Raw genomic sequence first — 23,131 nt, forward strand, 5'->3', positions numbered from 1 at the left:
TGCATGCGTATACACACTACAGGGGTTCAGGCACTAACATGTCTGCACATATGTTGACCTGGGAGATCAGAAAAATCTCCACCCTTTACCCATCACGTGCTGTTACCCAGATCCGAACCCGGGACCCTCCGATTGAAAGTCCAACACCTTTACCACTTGGCTATTGTGCTTGTTTATGTACAAAGCTGAGTGATGTCCCTGTTTTCATGTTGCTGACCATGTGACTGCTGTTCCCCAGTGGTGACGGCAGCTCAGGCCAAGAACCTGATAGACGCGGGGGCTGACGGTCTGAGGGTGGGCATGGGCAGTGGGTCCATCTGCATCACACAGGAAGGTGGGTTGTCTCTCTTGGATCCTGGGGATTTGGGTGATGCAGATTGTCGCTGACACCTCCCACACACAGGGAGTTTGTGGTGTTGACTGTGAGAAAGTTACATTGGTGTGTGTGTGTGTGTGTGTGTGTGTGTGTACTTGTATGAATGTGTGTTGGTGGGTGTTAGTGTGTGTGTGTGGGTAGGTGTATGTACGTGTCTGCATGTGATTGGAGACGAATTCAATTCTATTATGGAATGCCAGAGATTTGCAATTCTTCAAAATGAGTTCCTTCAGAAAAAAAATGTGATACTGATGTTGTTGTTGTACAGTGATGGCAGTGGTGATGTTGTTGTTGTACAGTGATGGCAGTGGTGATGTCGTCGTTGTACAGTGATGGCAGTGGTGATGTCATTGTTGTACAGTGATGGCAGTTGTTGTACAGTGATGGCAGTGGTGATGTTGTTGTTGTACAGTGATGGCAGTGGTGATGTTTTTGTACAGCGATGGCAGTGGTGATGTTGTTGTACAGTAATAGCAGTGGTGATGTTGTTGTACAGTGATGGCAGTGGTGATGTTGTTGTACAGTGATGGCAGTGGTGATGTCATTGTACAGTGATGGCAGTGGTGATGTCATTGTACAGTGATGGCAGTGGTGATGTTGTTGTAAAGTGATGGCAGTGGTGATGTCATTGTACAGTGATGGCAGTGGTGATGTTGTTGTACAGTAATAGCAGTGGTGATGTTGTTGTACAGTAATAGCAGTGGTGATGTTGTTGTACAGTGGTGGCAGTGGTGATGTCATTGTACAGTGATAGCAGTAGTGATGTTGTTGTACATTATAGCAGTGGTGATGTCATTTTACAGTGATAGCAGTAGTGATGTCATTGTACAGTTATAGCAGTGGTGGTGTTGTTGTTGTACAGTGATAGCAGTGGTGATGTTTTACAGTGATAGCAGTGGTGATTGTGTTGTTATACAGTGATGGCAGTGGTGATGTCATTGTACAGTGATAGCAGTGGTGATGTCGTTTTACAGTGATATCAGTGGTGATGTTGTTGTTGTACAGTGATAGCTAAGTGATGTTGTTGTACAGTGATAGCAGTCGTTGTTGTACAGTGATGGCAGTGGTGATGTTGTTGTTGTACAGTGATAGCAGTGGTGATGTTGTTGTTGTATAGTGATAGCAGTGGTAATGTTGTTGTTGTACAGTGATAGCAGTGGTGATGTTGTTGTTGTACAGTGATAGCAGTGGTGATGTTGTTGTTGTACAGTGATAGCAGTGGTAATGTTGTTGTTGTACAGTGATAGCAGTGGTGATGTTGTTATTGTACAGTGATAGCAGTGGTGATGTTGTTGTTGTACAGTGATAGCAGTGGTGATGTTGTTATTGTACAGTGATAGCAGTGGTGAAGTGATGGCAGTGGTGATGTTGTTGTACAGTGATAGCAGTGGTAATGTTGTTGTTGTACAGTGATAGCAGTGGTGATGTTGTTATTGTACAGTGATAGCCAAGTGATGTTGTTGCACAGTGATAGCAGTCGTCGTTGTACAGTGATGGCAATGGTGATGTCATTGTACAGTGATCGAAGTGGTGATGTCATTGTTGTACAGTGATGATGATGATGATGATGTCCTGTGATGATGATGATGATGTTGTTGTCCACTGATCTTGTTAGTGTTGTTGTTGTTGTTGTCCACTGATTTTGTCCAGTGATGGCGATGATGATGTTGATGTTGTATAGAGATGATGTTGTTGTTGTTCAGTGATGATGATGTTGTTGTTGTGGAGTGACGTTGTTGTTGTTGTCCAGTGATGTTGTTGCTGTGCAATGATGTTGTTGTTGATGTGCAGTGTTGTTGTTGTTGTTGTTGTTGTGCAGTGATGGCGGTGGGCAGACCCCAGGCAGCAGCGGTGTACAAGGTGGCAGAGTACGCTCGGCGATTCAGCGTTCCCATCATTGCCGACGGGGGTCTGTCGTCTGTGGGTCACATCATCAAGGCCCTGGCCCTGGGGGCCTCCACTGGTGAGGGACTCACAGTGCAACACGGTGCACAGGGCTCACACACTGTTCACTCTTCTGCCGCCAAGTGTCTGTGTGAAAAACACTTCCCAGCACCAAATATTTTTAGAGACAATGCTCTCAGTCACAGGTTTCGGTTCATGTCAGAACAACACAATGGACTTAGTTCACTTCAAACTTGGTCATGGAATAAAGGTTGTCATTGTTCTGTTGTCGGGAAACTGGCTGCAGCTGTTGAGCTTTGGTACAATGTGAAAAATGGTCTTTTAACATGACCCCTTGATGTCGACAAAAGTTGCCTGTGGTGCTGCACTGTCTAGTGAAGTAAAGTTGCCTGTGGTGGTGAAAGAGTTAAGGACCGCTCAGAAACTTGCACAGTTTTCTTCTTGAGGCATGGTGAAATGACACTGAACTTTTCTACAAACTGCAGCGTGTACAGTCAGTGTAATGAGCACCGTTCATCACTAGAGGTGCATTCTTGCACATGGTTTTCCATTCTTTGCGGCTGAAAAAAATCACTGCTCTTGTTTGTAAACGACTGAATAATTGTAAACGTTTGGCAGAAACATTGATTTTTCAAACATGTTTTCAAGCTGTTGACCATGCACATGTACCTGAAACAGCTGTCAGTGTGTTCAGTGAGAGGTCAGTGGTAGACATTAGGCAGCTGTATTGTTCAGATCATCTCTCCCTATCTTGTTTTTTTTTTTTTTTTAACAAAATATTTCTGCTTTCATGAAGTGGTCTTTGACTCTTTGTGAAGTGTGCAGGATAGAAAATATGTCTTATTACCAAGAACACTTGGTTCACATCAAATGTTGGGGTTGGGTGGAGGGTGGGGATAGTACATAAAGCAAACAAACATGAATTGGAAAGCAGATACTTACATAATTACAGTAGGATGTAGGTATATTACATATACTTAAAAGATGTTTCATCTACAGAACTGTGCCAGGGGACAACACTCATGTTGCCACTGGTTCTTTTTCTGTGTGCTAAATCTGTGTCTCTCTCTCTCTGTCTCTGTCTTTCTCTCTTTCTCTCTGACTCTGTCTCTCTGTCCCTTTCTCCCCTTCTGTCTCTTCTCTACCCCTTCATCTCTGTCATGTGTAAATGATGATGATGGTGATGATGATGATGGTGATGATATGATGATGATGATGATGATGATGATGCTGATGGTCGGTCTGTATCTGTATGTCTCTGTCTCTCTCTCTTTTGGCATTTACAACCCCTCCCTGACGTTGAAATCTTTATTTTGACAAATACTGTTTTTTTCTTTTGAAGAGTGAGTGTAAACTATGTTTTCTACTTTTAATTACCTGTATCCCGTTTATTTATCCCATTGTTCACTTTTCTTCTTTGCTCCTTCATGGGCAAGGGCAGTGTGTAAAAAAGCTGCATAGGTTGATATTTCTTCTTTCTTCTTCTTTTCTTCTTCTCCTCCTCCTGCTCCTCCTCCTCCTCCTCCTCCTCCTGCTATTCTCCTGCTCCTCCTCCTCCTGCTCCTGCTCCTCCTCCTCCTCCTCCCTCAACTCTGTGAAGAGTCATTGGGGTGCTGCACAGAACTGTTCACCAGATTCCTCCAGGTCTGTCAGTTGTGTGTCAAAACCAGGGTCACTGCTTATATTTAACCCTCATGGATAAAGATTTTTGTCTTGAAAATTGAGAATGTTTGACACAGAAAGGAGCTGTATAAATGATGATGATGATGATGACTGTGGTGGCAGTGATGATAAGGTAGATGATGGTGATGATGACTGTGGTGGCAGTGATGATGGGGTCAATAATGATGATGATGACTGTGGTGGCAGTGATGATGATGATGATGATGATGATGGTCACAACGACAATGATGATGATAACTGTGGTGGCAGTGATGATAATGATGACGATGATGACGACAATGATGATAATGATTATGAATGTGGTGGCAGTGATGATAATGATGGTGATGATGACGATGATGACGACAGTGATGATAATGACGATGACTGTGGTGGCAGTGATGATGGGGTCGATGTTGGCGGGGACCTCGGAGGCCCCCGGAGAGTACTTCTTTGCGGACGGGGTCAGACTGAAGAAGTACCGGGGCATGGGCTCTCTGGACGCCATGGAGGCCTTTAAGGCCAGTCAGGCACGATACTACAGGTGTGTGGGTCTGGGTGTGTGTGCATGCTTATGTGCTTTGGTATGTACGTTTGCATGGTGCGTACATTACACCACATTACACATCAAACCACACACCACACCACCGTATACACCAGACCACAACACAGAGCACAACACAAAGCACTGTGGTGCAATATTGCGGTGAGTCCCACACAATGAAAGTGACCCAGGGTGATGGGACACCGAGGACAAAGGATTGATCGTCAAGTTGTCCCATACCTCATCTCTTTCATTATTATCATCATTATTATTATTGATGTTATTATCATCTACTCATTCACCCCACAGCTACAACTCCCAGCACTACATGAGACCACTGCAGAAAAAAACAACCAGGGTGGTTCACTAAAATGGCGAAAATCGATGGAGAATTGTTGATTTACTTTAGTCAAACAAAGCTTTGTTTTCATATTTCCGGAATCCATAAACCGTTCAGTTTAGAATGCACACTGTACCAAACAAGAATAAATGAAATTAGAATGGTGTGTTGATATGAGAAATTCTGTACCTGGTCCACAGGGGATGTAATCATGGTACAAGTTAACTCGTACCTGGGGTAGAATGAGGTAATATGATTAATGTTATTGTTGTAATTGTTATTATTACTATGATTATCATCATCATTAATATTATTATTATCATCATTATTGTCATTGCTATTTTTATTTTTATTATTATTATCATCATTATGATTATTATTAGTAGTAGTAGTAGTATTACTGTGGTGTTGTGCTTCAGTGAGTCTGACACGGTGAAGGTGGCCCAGGGTGTGTCAGGGAACATTGTGGACAAGGGTTCGATCCACAAGTTTGTCCCATACCTCATCTCCGGCATCCGGCATGGCTGTCAGGACATCGGCGCCAAGAGTCTGTCCAACCTCAGGTCAGGAGTTGGTGGTTGTGGTGTTTGATAGACCCAGTTCCCGTGTTTAGCACACACATTAAAGATCCCATGGCGACAAGAGATTTGTTCTTGGTAGAATTTCATAGTAAAATTGAGTCTTAGATACATGTGTATGTGTGTGTGTGTGTATGTATGATGTCTGACTGAAGTCAGCTGTCAGTCGGATCTACCCAGTTAGGCAGCCTGTTGTACAAATGACTGTGTTTGTAGAGCTCTTAGAGCTTGGTCTGTGACTGAAGAAAGGTGCTGTATGAATACGCATGTCAGTATCAACTGGTGGTGGTTGTGTTTTGGTGGTTGTGGAAGTTGTAGCTGTTGTTGTTGTTGTTGTCAATGCTTGAGGGTTGGAGGAGGGAGTATTAGCAGCTTGGGGGGCAGGGTGGGGGGGATGAGAGAAGTGGGGGTGGGGGGTTAGGGGATAGGGGAGGTTGTTTAAGGGTGGGATGGGTGTTAGGGGAGGGATGAGAGAAGTGTGGGTTGAGGGGGCTTGGGGGGGGGGGTAGGGGTTGAGGGAGGGTGTTAGGGGAGGGATGAGAGAAGTGTGGGTTGAGGGGGCTTGGGGGGGGGGGGGTAGGGGTTGAGGGAGGGTGTTTAGGGGTGGGATGGGTGTTAGGGGAGGGATGAGAGAAGTGTGGGTTGAGGGGGCTTGGGGGGGGGGGGGTAGGGGTTGAGGGAGGGTGTTTAGGGGTGGGATGGGCAGAGGGAGAGGGATGAGAGAAATGTGGATTGAAGTGGGGGGGATTGGGGGGGGGGGGGTTAGGGGAGGGATGAGAGAAGTGTGGGTTGAAGGGGGGGGGGTTAGGGGTTGGGTGAGGGTGTTTAGGGGTGGGATGGGGGTATGGGAGGGATGGGAAGTGTGGGTTGAAGGGGGGGGTGGTGGTTAGGGGTTGGGTGAGGGTGTTTAGGGGTGGGATGGGGGTATGGGAGGGATGGGAAGTGTGGGTTGAAGGGGGGTGTGTGGTTAGGGGTTGGGTGAGGGTGTTTAGGGGTGGGAAGGGGGTATGGGAGGGATGGGAAGTGTGGGTTGAAGGGGGGGGGGGTGTGGTTAGGGGTTGGGTGAGGGTGTTTAGGGGTGGGATGGGGGTATGGGAGGGATGGGAAGTGTGGGTTGAAGGGGGGGGGTGTGTGGTTAGGGGTTGGGTGAGGGTGTTTAGGGGTGGGATGGGAGGGATGGGAAGTGTGGGTTGAAGGGGGGGGGTGTGGTTAGGGGTTGGGTGAGGGTGTTTAGGGGTGGGATGGGGGTTGGGGGAGGGATGAGAGAAGTGTGGGTGGGGGGTGGGGGGATTTAGAGGGAGGATGGGGCTTGGTGGGTGGCTGTCATGTTGTTGGGCCAAGCATCGTCTGAGATTCTTCTTTCTTTTGTTGCTATTGTTGGTGGTAGTGTTCTCATTATTATAGTCATCATTATTCTTGTTGTTATTGCTATTGTGTTATCATTGTTAGTAGTAGTAGTAGTAGTATTTCATTTCATTTCATTTGGTTGTATCTTTTATCAAATATGATATTTTATTAATTTGTATTTTTATCTGTTGTTTTGTGTTTAGTTGGGTTTTTTTTTTAAATTTCTAAACATATGAATTTTGTTTATTTGGTGCATTGCAAGAAGGAATGGGAATAGCAGTCTCGGAAGAAAGCTGATAATATATTTACTCATTTGTTTTATTTTGTTTAAGTATTACATTCCTTTTTTTTTTAATGTTTTACACAAACCAAGGCGTAGGCAGCCAGTTGTGCAAATGACTTCATGTTTGTTGAGCTTTTAGAGATAGGTGCTGTATAAGTATCAGCAATAATAAGCCAAAGAGAGGGACATGACAACAGATAACCATAATGGCGATGATGACAATGATGATTGTGATGATCATGACTATTTGGTGACAATGGGGATGACTATGATGATGATAATGATGACCGTGATGATGATGTTGACAAGGATGACAATGATGATGAATAGGATGGTAATGACGACAACGATGATGATGACAAGGATGAGAATGAAAATGATGACGCTAATGATGGAAGATGATGATGATGATGGCAATGATGATGATGACACTAATGATAATGATAACTATGATAATGGTGATGATAATGAGGAGAAGAATGACAATGATGATAGTGATGACAACAATGATAATGATGACAAAGATGCAAATGATAATGATGATGATGGCGTTGACCACAGGTCGATGATGTACAGCGGAGACCTGAAGTTTGAGAGGAGGACGACGTCAGCACAGGTGGAGGGTGGGGTTCACGGACTGTACTCGTGAGTCAGACATACACACACCTCGCTCTGCTTCCTTCTGTCTGCATTTGTGCTGTCACGCTCTGTGTGTTTCCTGAGCCGCACTTTGTGTGTGTGTGTGTGAGTGAGTGAGTGAGTGTGTTTGGGTGTGTGTGTGTGAGGGACACACACACTGGGTGAGTGTGTGTGTGTGAGTGTGTTTGCATGAGTGTGTGTGAGTGTGTGTGTGTGTGTAGGGAGTGTGAGAGTGTGCGTGTATGTGAGTGTGTGTGGGTGTGTGTGTGTGTGAGTGTGGGTGGGTGTCACACTGTAAGGTTGGGGGTGTTGTCAATGGAAGAAAAATGTGAACTAATATGTGCAAGCATTGCATATGATGGCCAAAGGAATGTACTGGTAGAGGTAGTGTCATGATTAATGCCTGTTTGCACCCCACCATGTAGGCAGCCATAGTTCATTTTCAGGGATGCATAGCTGGCATACTTGTTGTGCGTGGTCAACTTCGTTATGTATATGTAGTATATGTCCTGCATATTTTCTTCTATATCTGAGTGTATTTTCACCCATATTTGAGTGTTTGTTCGAAAGATAGAGAATGCTCAACATTATCTTAAAGTTAATTTGCAGTATAGGAATGTCCTGAATAGTTCCATCTATATTTGAGTGTATTTTCACCCATATCTGAGTGTATTTTCACCCATATCTGAGTGTATTTTCACCCATATCTGAGTGTTTGCTCGAAAGACAGAGAGTGATGATCGTCATCTTAAAGTTTCTTTTTTTCAGATACGAGAAGAGACTCTACTGAGGTGAGAAGCGAACCGGTTCACTCAGTCATGTAGATAGGAATCACTCATTGGGTACCATCACACCACCACTCAGCACACTGAAAAGTCCGGCCGGCATCTTTCAGACGGTAAAGATTTGTGGTCCTGCGGTTCCAGCCTCGTCCATCTTCAGTTGAGCATGACAGACAACTGTCTCCTTCCAAGGGTAAAACGATGCTGCTGTGCTTGAAAGGTTGTGTGGACTGGTGAATGAATCTCACGCTTCTGGTCGGTGAAATGGACTTTGTCATCTAAAACTTTAAAAAATTGTTATGTGCAGGGTTCAGTATTTTTGGTTTAAAAAGAAATGGTTTGAGACACCCCATTTTTTGTGGTGGTGCTTTTTTGTTGTTGTTGTTATGTGTGTATCTTTATTAGGCAGCTGAGTGCATTGAGTGAATGTTAGAAAGAGACATAAGAGTACTATGTGTTGGCGCCTGAGAAGTGTTGATGATATTCAGTGGTGTTAGGACTCTTGAATACGGTGTAGCTCAGCTGTGTTGTGTGTGTGAATGGTGTGCGTTAACCCCATGACTCCTGATCCTTGGTCACATGTGATCACTGTGGCACAGATCTGGAGTGTGTGCTTACCAGTGGTGTCATTGATTCTGCTTAACAAAAGTAATGCAATCCCAAGAAGAAGAAGTTCAGGTAAGGAACGGTGCCTGACATCCTAACCTGTAAGCTCTGTCTTATCTCTGTGAGGTGACAGCCCTTCACTGACATTCTGACCTGTAAGCTGTCTTATCTCAGTGAGGTGACAGCCTTTCACTGACATCCTGACCTGTAAGCTATGTCTTATCTCAGTGAGGTGACAGCCTTTCACTGACATACTGACCTGTAAGCTATGTCTTAGTGAGCTGAAGGCCTTTCACTGACATCCTGACATGTACGCTCTGTCATCTCAGTGAGGTGACAGCCCTTCACTGACATCCTCACCTCTAAGCTGTGTCTTATCTCAGTGAGGTGACAGCTCTTCACTGACATCCTGACCTGTAAGCTGTGTCTTATCTCAGTGAGGTGACAGCCCTTCACTGACATCCTGACCTGTAATCTGTGTGATCTCAGTGAGGTGACAGCTCTTCACTAACATCCTGACCTGTAAGCTCTGTTTTATCTCAGTGAGCTGACAGACCTTCACTGACATCCTGACCTGTAAGCTCTGTTTTATCTCAGTGAGGTGGCAGCCCTTCACCGACATCCTCACCTGTAAGCTGTGTCTTATCTCAGTGAGGTGACAGCTCTTCACTAACATCCTGACCTGTAAGCTCTGTTTTATCTCAGTGAGCTGACAGACCTTCACTGACATCCTGACCTGTAAGCTCTGTTTTATCTCAGTGAGGTGGCAGCCCTTCACCGACATCCTCACCTGTAAGCTATGTCTTATCTCAGTGAGGTGACTGCCCTTCACTGACATCCTGACCTGTAAGCTATGTTTTATCTCATTGAGGTGACAGCCCTTCACTGACATCCTGACCTGTAAGCTATGTTTTATCTCAGTGAGGTTACAGCCCTTCGCATATACCAGTCAGTTTTCACTCTTCCTTTACATACACCAGTCAGTTTTCACTCTCCCTTCACATACACCTTCACATACACCAGTCAGTTTTCACTCTCCCTTCACATACACCTTCACATATACCAGTCAGTTTTTACTCTCCCTTCACATATCAGTGAGTGGCTTGCCAGACAGGTGCCTTTGTTGTTTCCCTGTGTAGCAGCTTATTTGTACCCCCATTGCTTTTTTACCCTGAGGTAAAATCTGGCTGCCCACAAAAAGCCCTGGGTCTCTGTAAACTAGCCTGGAATCACCCCAGGGGGTAAACTTCAACTGGTCAGAACTGGCCACCCTCCTAGTTGGATGCAACCCCCTCATCCCCCTCACCCCCACCCTCCATACAATGGATGTGGGAGTCTTTGACCCCCCATGGTAAATTTGCCCGGTTACAGGGGGAAAGGAAAAAGGTGGCAGAATGGTTAAGACACTCATCTGCCAGTTTAGAGTCCATGAGGGTCAAGGTTTGAATCCTGTTTTGTTGGCCTTTCTCCCAAGTTTGATTGGAAAATCAAACTGAGCATCTAGTTATTCGGTTGAGACGATAAACCAAGGTTCCATGTGCAGCACGCACTTGGCACACCGAAAAAGAACCCATTGCAATGAGAGTGTTGTCCTCTGGCAAAATATTCTGCAGAAGAACTCCACTCTGGTAGGTACACAAGTATATATGCATGCACTCAGTCTGGACCAGCTAGAAATAACCCTGGTGTCATTGATGGAAAGTCTACATATGTCCTGCTGTAAATCTGGGCCATTCAGATTTGACCCTGGGGGTGAAAACCAAATGTGGTTCGAACAGACTGCTACACTGGTGTATTTATTGTAGACTTTTTTTGGGCCTGTAAGTTGAAGTTATAAAATATTTCTATTTTTAGACTGCTGATGCAAGAAGCATGTGCAGTATGTTGTGTGTGCTTTTTTTTCTCTCTCTTTTTTTCTCATTTTTTTCTAAGGGTGGTTGAAATTCTGATAAACATGCATGATGAATTGTATGATTTACTGCTGTTAGATTGTTGCTTTAAGAGCCAGTTTTGCCTTCTGCTGTTGACTGCTGAGCCATTGTAAAATGAAGTCAGTGTGGTGTGAGTTTGAATGTGGTCACCACTTCATATTATTCTACTTCCACAGGAAGTGTGAAGTGTGTCTGTCTTCCTTCAGGGTTAAATAAACAGCTAAGAGTTTTCAATCTTTTAATGCTGCTCTCCTATAAAGAAAAAAAAAATCAACAACAACAAAAAACCAACCAACCAAACAAACAAAAATCAATTCTCATGCTGCTCTTAAAGTAAAAACAACAAAATCTGACATAAACATAAAAAAATCACTTATACGGATACAAAATATCTTTTCAATATTGAACTTGAATTTTGTCTGCCAGTTGTGATTTTTATTGGGTTTGATGATTGTAAACCTTTTGGTGTTTCATTAATTATGATGTATCCATTTTATCATTTTGTGTATGATCATGAAATCAGGAACTATGTTTTTTTGAAACTTGCTTGGAAAAAACACAGTATTGTCTTATGAATGATCTTTGGTTGTGGATTTTTGTTGAGATTTTATCTGTGTGATGTATTATTTTTTATTTTCTGTTTTCTTTTCTTCTTTTTTTCAGATTGATGCTTAACCCCTTAATTGCTGAACTATGCTGAAATGAAGTCAGTGTGGCACAAGTTTGAAGTGCAAGAAATACTTGTGTACTTATCAGTGATGTTGTTGATTTTGATGTAATGCAGTCCCAAGAGGATGAAGTCCAGATAACTGATGGTGACAGGCATTCTGACCTGTTAGCTCTGTCGTATTTCTCTCAAGCAACTGCCCTTCACTGATGAGCATGATTGTCAGCAGCAGTCAAAGGGTTAATTATTATTCATTTCAGAAGTGCCCTACTTTACAACAACAACAAAAAAGTGGTGCAGCTTATATGAATCGGTCCTCATGCTTTGACACCTTGGAACTGAAACTGACAGTGTATGTTTTCATGATCTGTTGTTTTTGGTTGGTGGTTTTGGTGGTACGGTTTGATGTTGTTGGAAGATATTTGAATCAGTGAAATCCCCCCTGGCTTGAAGACTGTCCTGCTTCCACAAGGTGTCTTCTTCTTTTCCCTTAACCTGCGAAGGAAGAGTCACTGGGGCGTGGGCTTGGCATAGAACTGTTCACCAGATTCCCTCTAGGTCTGCTGGTTGTGTGTCAAAGCCTGGGTCTCTGTCACTGGTTTTCCCGTCCATTCTGTGATGTTGCCAGTCCATCATTTTCACTGTCTCACCCTCCATCTCCCTCCCTCAACAATTCCTTGGAGGACTGCTTTAACAGGATCACAGGGTGTGTTGAGTGCAAAACGTCCAAAATTCTCATGCGCATTGATGTGTATAACTGCAGTGTATTTATTCGGAGTGAATGCTGAAGTACCTGTTGTGTGATGGCACATGCCAAGACTCAAGACTCAAACACTGCCTTGACCAAGGAAAATGATTGTTGGCATTGACTAGTCTTCCAGTCTGCCCCTGTGACATCAACAGTGACAACACCATTACAACAACTACAACTACTGTTACTACTACTTCTAAGAACAACAAGAAAGATAATGAATACAGATGCAAAACACGCGCGCACACACACACACACACACAGAGAAAAGATAAAAATTATTGTGAAAGAAAATCGATATGAGTGAGTATGTGAATTGTAACTGACAGTATATGATTTTAATTTGATTTTTTGTTTTTGTTTGGGGTGGTGGTTGTGGTGGTGGTTTGGGTATGGTTTGATGTTGTTGAGATTTCTAATTGGGAATTCCTGGCTCAGTGATAGTCCATGGGTACTGTATCGGCAGACAGGGTGTGTTGAGTGCAAACGTCCTAAATTCTCTTGGTGCATGGGTACTGTTTCCGCAGCCAGGGTGTTTTGAGTGCAAACATCCTAAATTCTCTTGGGTTGGATATACAGGTTCACAGAAAGTTAAGAACCACTATAGAAAAGAGATGTGTTTTTCTAAAACATTAAAAATCGAGAGACGCTCTGAATTATGCAGACTGCATTATGATCTACCACTGACCTCTCACTGAACACACTGACGGCTGTTTCAAGCACACATGCACCATGTACAGCTTGAAACATGTGTTTGACAATTTTTAGGCCAAAAATGTAGTTATTCAGTCATTTATAAACAAGAAATATGGTTTTTCATTGTAGAAGTGCACGTGCATGAAAACACTGTGGTTATGAGCAGTGCTGATTACACTGGCAGCACGTACCGCTGTTTGTCAGAAAGTCAGCATCATTTCACCATGCCGCAAAGATGAAACCTGTGCAAGTTCCCCAGTGGTCCTTATCTTTTTGTGAACTGTGTGTAATTATTGCACTGCGTTTATTTAGAGTGAATGCTGAAATATGTGTTTTTTTTGTTGTGTTTGCATATCCCAAGTGTTTAAAAAGACTGGTTTCATACATTATGAAATCCACATGTTTATTTGAACATGATGTATCTTTGATTTTTGGCAATTTCCAGTCTTGAAATCCTTTTTTTTTTTTTTTTTTTTTTTTTTTTTTTTTAACAACATCACCTCAGACTGCTGCAGAAGAGATGAGCTGTATTATCAGTTTTGTTTTTGCATGTTTTGTCTCCCATGCGTGATCTGTTACAGGGTTCTTCATCTTTCTTTTCGTTACACGACCAACATCAAGTTGCCGATGACAGTTTGTACAGTCATGAAGTTTCTAGAAACAATCTTGGAAAAGTCTTGGGGGGGGGGGGAAACATGTTTGCCTTTCTGGGTCTGGAAAAATTCTTGCAGTTTTAATATAAAAAAAAAGAATATATCAAAATAACAAAAAACTTGGCCAGTACCATTCAACAGAGAGCTTAATGCATTGAAAAAAAAAACAAAGTGATGAAAATGGAACATCGACATCGGGATATCTGCCAATCTCTTTTATCAGTGGTGCAGCACACTTTTTTCTTTCAGTTTAGCATTGTGTTTGGTAAGGAAATTTTTCAGTCTGATATTGAAAAAGCACGCTTTTTTTTTCTTTCTTTTTTTGTGGGAACCTAGATTGAGATTTGGGTCATTGGAAAAGGATTAAGATGTCATTTTTGATTGGATACTGCATTCTGGTGACATGATGTGATCTGATTAGATTGTTTATGATATACTGTGAACTATCTTGTAAACGCCCAGGGTCCAGTAAATGCTCCCCTGCCCACCTTCCCCTTTTTGGATGAAGGGGTAGGGTAGAATACCATATAAACCCCCACACCCAAGTTTGATAGGGGAAAAAACCCATGAAATCATGGTGATTCACTTTGCTATTTGTGATGGTGTTTATTTACAAAGTGTTGCAAACGTTTGCATGACATGTTAGTGTGTCATTGAAAATCCAAGTGAGAGCATGATGATACACCATCATGCAGTGCCTTGGTTCAGCGGCAAGTGTTTTGTTCACACTCCAAGCCCAGCCAGTGCTGCTGTATGGTGAAATTAATGGTAGGGACTCCTTTAAAGGGTAGAGTAACCAGTAACTCCCCAGCCCCCAACTATAGGGTGAAATGTGTGCAAGTAAAGTACACAGTAACTCTGCCCCCCCCCCCTCCCCCCAAACTTTAGGGTGAAATGTGTGCAAATAAAGTACCCAGTAACCCCGCCCCCCAACTTTAGGGTGAAATGTGTGCACGTAAAGTACTCAGTAACCCCACCCCCCAACTTTAGGGTGAAATGTGTGTAAGTAAAGTACTCAGTAACCCCACCCCCCAACTTTAGGGTGAAATGTGTGCAAGTAAAGTACTCAGTAACCCCACCCCCCAACTTAAGGGTGAAATGTGTACCCAGAAATCAGCCCCACAAGTGCAAGGTAAAATGTGTGAAAGTAAAGTACCCAGTAACACCCCCCTCCCCCGCCCCCTCCCAACTTTAGTGTGAAATGTGTCCTAGTAAAGTACCCAGTAAACAACCCCACAACTGTAGGGTGAAATGCATGCAAATAAAGTACCCAGTAAACACAGCACCCCCAAACTTTAGGGTGAAATTTGTGCAAAGTGCAAAGGGGTTGGCACTTTCAGGATAGTCTTCAGTTTTGTGTTGTTTGTTTGTTACTTTGGTTACAGTGTGTGGAGGTAATTTTGTGCAGTTATGTGATACTTGTATGGAAATGGTGTTACATAATATGATATGCTTTTTGCAGATTGAAATGTGTTATCTTTAATCAAAAGTCTTATAAGAAAATTATAATCATTATCCTTTCCAATCCTTGTAACATGTGTTATGTTTGCTGTGGATGATAATGGTCAAAATGATTCATGACGTCCGAAATGTATTTGTGTTGAATAAACAATGTGTTTTCCTGATAATGATGATATGTATTGTCTTTTTATTGTGTTTTTAAAAGCATGTCTATTAACAGTTGTGATCCAATGAGCAAACTGCTCTTCTCAGTCTGTCATGTAAATTCCGCAGTACAGTTGAAGCCTTTCACTTCTGACTGCAGTAACTGCATTATGAACAAACAGTCCAGCTGTTCATTTGAATACGCTTACTTCCTAGCAACTGGCGACTGCCTTGATGTGTGTTTGAAGCAGTATCTCAGCAATTCTTGGCTCAATTTTGGTGCAGTTTTTTTTTTACGTTTCATAAAGCGAAAAGTTGTTGAACGTGTCAACATGGCTGCCAGGATGTACGGTACAAAAGAGATGGCTAGAATTTTATATGATTCTCCACCTAACGTCAACAATAGCAGCTACGAAAACATGATAGATAATGAAAGTATTGTAGTTGTTAATCAACTGAAGTGATTCTGGTTATCTTGATGATGATTGCATACTACAAGGTACATCAACAGGAAGGGGGTGGGGTCATATCAGAAGTGGGTATAGAAAAAATCCAATATTTTTAGCTTGAAACTTTCATTTAGGGGTTTTCATTTATTATGAAAGCTTCCAGACGAAAGCTTCATGCAAAATACTGTTTACAGTGAGCTTTTAGCTTGTAAAATTGTGTGATAGTGTTTGTGGGTGTGAGTGTTGGTGTTGGTGTATGTGAGTGTTTTTGTGTGGTGTGTATGTTTAAGACAACATGACAATGGAAGAAAACAACATAATTGCACTTGGTTGTTGTATCTAATACATTTGCCATTATGTTAGCACCATTTCTACCCATAAAATAAACAAACTTGAATTTTCTTTTCTTTTTTTTTTCAAAATATTTTGTGTAATTTTTTCCCCCCAAAATCAGAGTTATCTTCCCCCTGTTGGAAGTTATTTAATCCTGTCAGCAATGAACTTAAGATGATTATATTTTCCATTCATTTTCCTTGAAGAAAACATATAGTTTTACATACGTTTCAGCACTGTTTTAATTTTTGTGATTTTGTGAGGTTGGTGATTATTTTGCAAAAATTGCAGACAGTTCCAGAAGTCAAAGTGTTAAAAAGTCTCTCTTAAACACACCTCTTCCATTGACTGAAGTGCTTCTTGAGATTTTGCTGGCTATGTGTGTGTGAGAGAGAGCACAATTGTTTGTGTGTGGTATGTCATACTTGAATGCATGGATATATATCAATATTCATACATATGTATGTAGGAGAGGAAAAGAAATATGTCTGGTGAATTAGGAAGACTAGGATAGTAGGATGATGGACTGAAAGATGATATTTACAATTTTTAGATGTACAGTGAAAGAGAACTGATACATGGACTTTGTAAAAGTGAAGTCACTAATCTGACATATGAAACAACCGATGATGAATGTAAACTGTCAAAAACATCAACATCTCCAGTGACTATAGATACCACATCTTCATGGCCTCATTAACTTGAACTTTGACATCACTGAAACAAATGCACTTGATATATCAGGGCAATATTTAGTTGGTAATGAATTGATAACTGTCTGAATGGAAACTTAAAACAGGTCTGCGAACTGGACCAAAGTCTGAGAAAATCCACTGATAAGGTTTTAAAGTTGAACTGAAACACTTAAAAGTTTGTTTCAAGTAATTTTTTTTTGTATTACAAAGGGCAGTGTACTTTTATACTATCTGTGAAATTGCTTCCCCATTTGCTGCTCTGTCAGCTTAGTCGTTATGAAGACAGCCAGTGCCACGGATTGTATCCAATGAAAATAAACTTTTTGCGCCTTTCACATATAGAGAGTGTACGTTAAAGCTTGATCTTAAACAACAAATCTCTCCGATTATTCCTTTAAAAAAAGAAGAAGAAAAAAAAAAGAAGCGAACTGATTGAGAGTCAACAAAAAGATTTTTGTGCCTTTCACTTGTAGAGAGTGCATGTTAATGCTTGATTTTAAACAAGAAATCTGTCTGATTATTATATATAAAAAATTTTTTTTAAAGACAAGAAAAAAAAGAGTGAGAAAAAGAAAAAATTCAACTGATTGACAGTCGTCACAAAAAGTACATCTAGCTATGGAAGCTTAATGGTGCAAGCGCTTGGTTTTTGTCTTGTCAATGACCTTGGAAGAATTGGTGAAGGGCGGTGGCAAGGGTCGGTTTCTCAGAAACTCTTTGAGACGGCAGTAGTCGTTACGGGTCAGGTTCAGTTCTTTCCTTCTCTGAGCACAGAAAAACACACCACACACATGCACCACGCACGCACGCACACACACACACACACACACACACACATTTATCATCTTGCTGGCAGAAGAAACAGTCCCCTAGGGTTTGGCTTGCACATCACCCGCCCGCCCACCCACACACCACACCCGCACACACCACCTCTACGACCACCACAATCCATAACCCAACCTCCATCACACTCTACCCACACATGCACACTCACCTCTACCTTTCCCTCACCGCCCCCTCTCCCCTACTCATCCCAACACACGCACCACCACCACCATTACAAACACCACACCCAACGCACTCCAATCCAATGCAATGCAACACACAACACAACACAACACACATGCGTGAGCGCGCGCGCGCACACACACACACACACACACACACACCACTCACATACTCACAACACACACATGCGTGCGCACGCACGCACACACATACACACACACACACATCCATCTGACACTCACATGCGCGCGCACACACACACACACACACACAATCCCACACAACATCATCCCCCCAGCCTGCCACACCCCTTCCCCCCCCCCACATCCCCCAACACACACACACACACCTTGTCATCCTGTTCCCGGAAGAAGCAGTCACCTTGAGGCTTGGCTCTCAGGACGTTGTCCCTGGAGAAACCCTGGATGACGTGGTAGCTGACCAGCAGTGACGTGGCCATCACTGTGGACCCGATGCTGACCAGGGACACGGCCATCATGGCCAAGTACAGCACGTCCGCCTGTCTGGTCTGACCCTCTGCAGTCAGTGGGGGAAGGTTAGGGGGGAATGTAGGGGGGGAGGGTGTGTGTGTGTGTGTGTGTGTGGGGGGGGGGGGCGAGGGGGTCCGGGTGGTGGTGGCAGGGGCGTGGGGGGTATGGGGAGGGTGAGTGTGGGGTTGTGATCATGGAGAGGGGAGGGGGGTGTTGATGATACATTATGATGATACTACTACTGCTACTACTACTATTACTACTTAAAAAAAAAATCTTCTTCTTCTATTATTTTTATTATTATTATCATTAACGAAAAACAGTCATCAAAAGAGTGGTAGGTGGTAGTGATTTTAAAGTACTTTCTACTACTACTACTACGACTACTGCTGCTGCATCAAACTACTACAGCGAGTCTGACCCCCTGGAATGAGGGGGTGGTGGTGGGGGGGGGGGGCAGGGGGGGGGGGCGGTGGAGGGGAGGGGGTATGAGGAGGGTGAGTGGGGGATTGTGATCATGGAGGCTGTTTTGAAAAGACGGCCATGGTGTTGATGATACGAATGATACTGTTGACAGAAATACTGAGAAGAGGTGGGAGTGGCCCGTATTGGAGTCATTTTGACAACGAAGAAGTGGATAATGATGATGATGATGAGAATAATGATAATAATAAGAAGAACCTTTTTTTTTTTTTTTTTTTAGCAGTAATGATACTGTTCACACACACACACACACACACACACACACACACACACACACACACACACAAACCCAACACAATAACAATAACAGTAGGGTGGTAAAGTTGGTGGTAGTGATTATGGTGGTGATTTGAGAGTACTTACTGCTACTGCTACTGCCACCACCACTACTACTACTACTAACCTTACCACAACCACCACCATTTCTACTAGCACTACCACCACCACCACCACCACCACTACTACTGCCACTACCACTACCACCACCACCACCACCACCACCACGACTACTACCACTACCACCACCACCACCACCACTACTATTACCACAACCACCACTACTACTAACATCATCATCACCACCACCGCTACCACCACCACCACCACCACCGCCACTGCTACTACTACTACTACAAAATGTATGGATATTGTGCTGAAAGTTGCAGGGGGACAAACCAAATGACTTTCACACCGGACGCTGACCGCTGACACAGCCTTCATGGCCATGTGGAGCATGTCTGTCTGTCTGTCTGTCTGTCTGTCTGTCCCTCGGCTGGATTTGGAAAGAGGTTGTGTGTGTGTGTGTGTGTGTGTGTGTGTGTGTGTGTGTGTGTGTGTGTGTGTGTGTGTGTGTGTGTCTGTGTGTGTGTCTGTGTGTCTGTCTGTGTATCTGTCTGTCCGAGTCTGTCTGTCTGTTATCTGTCTGTCTGACTGTTTGTCTATCTGTCTGTCCGTCCGTCTGTCCGACGTATGTCTCTCTGTCCGTCTAGCAGTCATCACTCAAAGGAGAAAGACATCAAACTGAGGACTACTACTTCTATTTCTACTTCTACTACTACTACTACACCACACGCACACACAAAAGAGAAAGACAAACACATACACACATACAGAGACAGACACACGGACAGAGACAGAAAGACAGACACACAGACACAGACACAGACACAGACACACACACACACACACACACACACACACACACACACACACCTGCCCGCGCGCGTAGGAACATATACATGATTATATCATACATGAACTGAGGTATATAGATCAAGAACATAATTAATGTTAACAATGACACATAATTCAAGCAACAGAAAAGAAAGGAAAAAAGAAAAAGAAAAGAAAAGCAAAGAGAATAATTACCGCTACCACCACCCCCTTCCCTAAACCCCCTCCCTTCACTCCCCCCTCCCAACCCCCCCTCCCCTCAGTTTCCAATCCCGTGTAGTGACACAGTTCTATGTGAAACTGACGCCGTGTGAAACTGACACCCTGTGATGACAGGCTCTTGTCAACACCATGTCAGGTAACTTGTAACTAGCAAACTCCCCCCCCCCCCCCCCTCATCCCTCCGACCCCCACCCCTCTCCCGAAAATTATTTTCTTTTCTACAAGAGTTCATCTATGATAGTGAAGTGGTTGGTTCGACGTTCATATTGATTGCTCAGCACTTTCTTTTTCTTTCTTTCAAACAAACAAACAAACGAACAAAAATCTTTATAAAGAGAGAGAGAGAGAGAGAGAGAGAGAGAGAGAGAGAGAGAGAGAGAGAGAAGAAGAAGAAGAAGAAGAAGAAGAAGAAGAAAATAAAGAAAAGAAATGATACTATGACAGCATGAGGGATTATGGGCTAATAATGAATAATGATCCACATTCTCTACCACCACCATCACCCCCCCCCCTCTCTCTCTCTCTCTCCGTGCAGACAAACCGTCACTCACTGTAGGAGAGGTTCTTGGCCGTTCTGTGCAGCCAACATGCCAGGGCCCCTAGAACTGGGTTGGTCACACAGGACATCAACACCAGCAGGCTGTAGTCTGGAACTACCCTGCCATCACACACATGGTATAGTGATTGTATGTAGATGTGCAGTGATGTCTGGTGATATATGGCCAGTCACATAGGACATCAGTATCAGTATCAGTATCAGTATCAGTAGCTCAAGGAGGCGTCAGTGCGTTCGGCCAAATCCATATACGCCACACCACATCTGCCAAGCAGATGCCTGACCAGCAGCGTAACCCAACGCGCTTAGTCAGACCTTGAGAAAAATTTTTTTTTAATAAAAAAGAGATAAATACATAAAAATACTACTACTACTACTACTAATATTTATAAAGCGCAAAATCTTGATAAAGTTAACTCTAAGCGCACAAAAAAGACAACAATGATGATAAATAAGCAAATAAATGTGAAACATGCAGGCACACATTCACACATACACACACACATGCATAACATATATGCAACAAACGTGCAGTTTCACAGATATGAAAGCACAATCAAATACACATAAACGTACATGAGCCTTAACACACACACACACACACACACACACACACTCACACACACACACACACACACACACACACACACACACACATTACCCTGCACCCCCCTAACCTCCCTCCTCCACCCACATCAGCACCAGTAGACTGAAGTCTGGAACTATTGTGTCATCAGACACACAGCACAGTAATCGTGTCTAGATGCGTGGTGATGTTTGGTGATAGAAGGTTAGTCACACAGGACATCAGCACCAACCAGTAGGCTATAGTCTGAAACTATCGTGTCATCACACACAAATACTGTATGCTAGGGTAATGTAGTGTAATGGTAAGGTAATGGTATTGTAATGCATGACAATTTATGGTAGTATATGGTAATGTTTGGTAATGTATAATGTGGTGATAATGTAAGGTAATGCATGACTTAGTAATGTATGGTAGTATATGTTAATGCATGATAATGTATAACGTGACGATGTGTGATAATCAATGATATGATAAGACTGGACACACAGGTTATCACTGCTCTGAAATCACACACACACACACACACACACACACACACACACACACACCCCTTCAAGCTCCCCACCCCACCCCGCCCCTGCCCTAAACCTTTGGTGCTGATCTGGGTGTAGTTCTTTCGGATGAGACGTTACACCGAGGTCCCTTGTGCAGCGAGCACGTAGCGCACGTAAAAGAACCCGCAGCAGTAATTGGTTCGCAAATTCCACAGTAAACCCACTTTGATAGTAAAACATGCGCACGTAAAAAACAAAAACAAACCCACAGCAATAAAATGGTTCGCAAAACCCCCAAAAAAACAAACAAACAGAAAACCCACTTTCATAACAAAACATATTATGGACTTTCAGACACAAAAAAGAGAGAGAAAAAAAATGTTGGCGCTGTACTATGGCGATGTGCTCTCCTTAAGGAGAGAAGCTCGAATTCTGCACAGAAAAATCTGTTGTGACAAAAAAATAATATAATACGGCACAACACTTCACAATACAACACCATGCAAAACATACGATCCAGCGCATTACAGTTCACGACACAACAAAACAACACATCACAACGCAAAACACAAAGCACGCCACATCACAACACAACACAACACAAATCCACCACGCGACAACACCACACAACACCAACACGACACACCCACCACGAATAATCAAAACAATAATCACCTGGGATGCGATCTTTGACAGCAGTCGGAAACAGGCATGGTAAGAATGTTCATCACTGATTTCCACGTGTCTTGTGGCATGGTCCACTTTGGCGGATTCCCGTCCTCCGCGTAATCATCCTCTGCATCCCCCCTCACCACCCTGTTTTCAGCCACATCCAAATTGACGGTGCCCAAGGCGAACATGACTGTCGAACCAACTGGACAACGCACACAGCAGTAATTAATTCATGGTTGGAAAAAGCCTACTTGGTGTATTTTTCAGAGGCGGGTGAGAAATTATAATAAAACAAGAGTCTTTGCAAAAGTCCCGCGCACTGTGTTCGAAAAGCTTCTGTAGGTTGATAAGATGTTCAACAATCTGCGTTGGACAAACTTGTACTGTAATGAGTTTCGCTGTGTCCCTCTCTGCACTTTTCTTTGGGTTCTTTCAGCGTGCGTGGCTTTGACGGGCGTGCGTGCGTGCACTCACGCACACACACACGCACGCACACACACACACACACACACACCGCACGCGCGCGCGCGCGCACACACACACACACACACAGACCGGGCTACTTTTCCATCAGGTTGATGTCAACACGTCGAGAGATCGT

General features: G+C 43.3%; 2 protein-coding genes across 3 annotated transcripts in view; one reads left to right on the forward strand and one right to left on the reverse strand.

The window, feature by feature from the left end:
- Positions 1-13,050, forward strand: part of LOC143299515 (inosine-5'-monophosphate dehydrogenase 1-like) — a 33,608-nt gene extending 20,558 nt beyond the window's left edge. For both annotated transcript variants that reach the window (XM_076612777.1, XM_076612778.1), the window contains 6 exons: positions 239-334; positions 2,196-2,339; positions 4,343-4,487; positions 5,247-5,390; positions 7,597-7,680; positions 8,443-13,050. In XM_076612777.1, the coding sequence (XP_076468892.1) occupies positions 239-334; positions 2,196-2,339; positions 4,343-4,487; positions 5,247-5,390; positions 7,597-7,680; positions 8,443-8,464 (635 nt within the window). In that variant the 3' untranslated portion in view covers positions 8,465-13,050. The remainder of the gene's footprint in view (positions 1-238; positions 335-2,195; positions 2,340-4,342; positions 4,488-5,246; positions 5,391-7,596; positions 7,681-8,442) is intronic.
- Positions 13,051-14,868: 1,818 nt separating this feature from the next.
- On the reverse strand, positions 14,869-22,913 carry LOC143299517 (uncharacterized). The gene is made up of 4 exons (XM_076612779.1): positions 22,534-22,913; positions 20,771-20,877; positions 18,200-18,387; positions 14,869-17,606 (listed from the first exon to the last, which is right to left on the reverse strand). The coding sequence occupies exons 1-4, from the start codon at positions 22,716-22,718 to the stop codon at positions 17,469-17,471; spliced, it is 618 nt and encodes a 205-aa protein (XP_076468894.1). The 5' UTR covers positions 22,719-22,913; the 3' UTR covers positions 14,869-17,468.
- Between the last annotated feature and the right edge of the window lie 218 nt (positions 22,914-23,131).

This window comes from Babylonia areolata, chromosome 25 (assembly GCF_041734735.1).
Source record: "Babylonia areolata isolate BAREFJ2019XMU chromosome 25, ASM4173473v1, whole genome shotgun sequence".
Lineage (NCBI taxonomy): Eukaryota > Metazoa > Mollusca > Gastropoda > Neogastropoda > Buccinidae > Babylonia > Babylonia areolata.

Bases quoted from the DNA above. Each gene is read 5' to 3' on its own strand.
- LOC143299517 (XM_076612779.1), bottom strand. From the start codon at position 22,718: ATGTTCGCCTTGGGCACCGTCAATTTGGATGTGGCTGAAAACAGGGTG. The intron at 20,878-22,533 runs GTGATTATTGTT...GTGTGATGGCAG, and splicing joins TGTCAAAGATCGCATCCCAG to GGTAGTTCCAGACTACAGCC. The intron at 17,607-18,199 runs GTGTGTGTGTGT...TTCTGTGCTCAG, and splicing joins TCCGGGAACAGGATGACAAG to AGAAGGAAAGAACTGAACCT.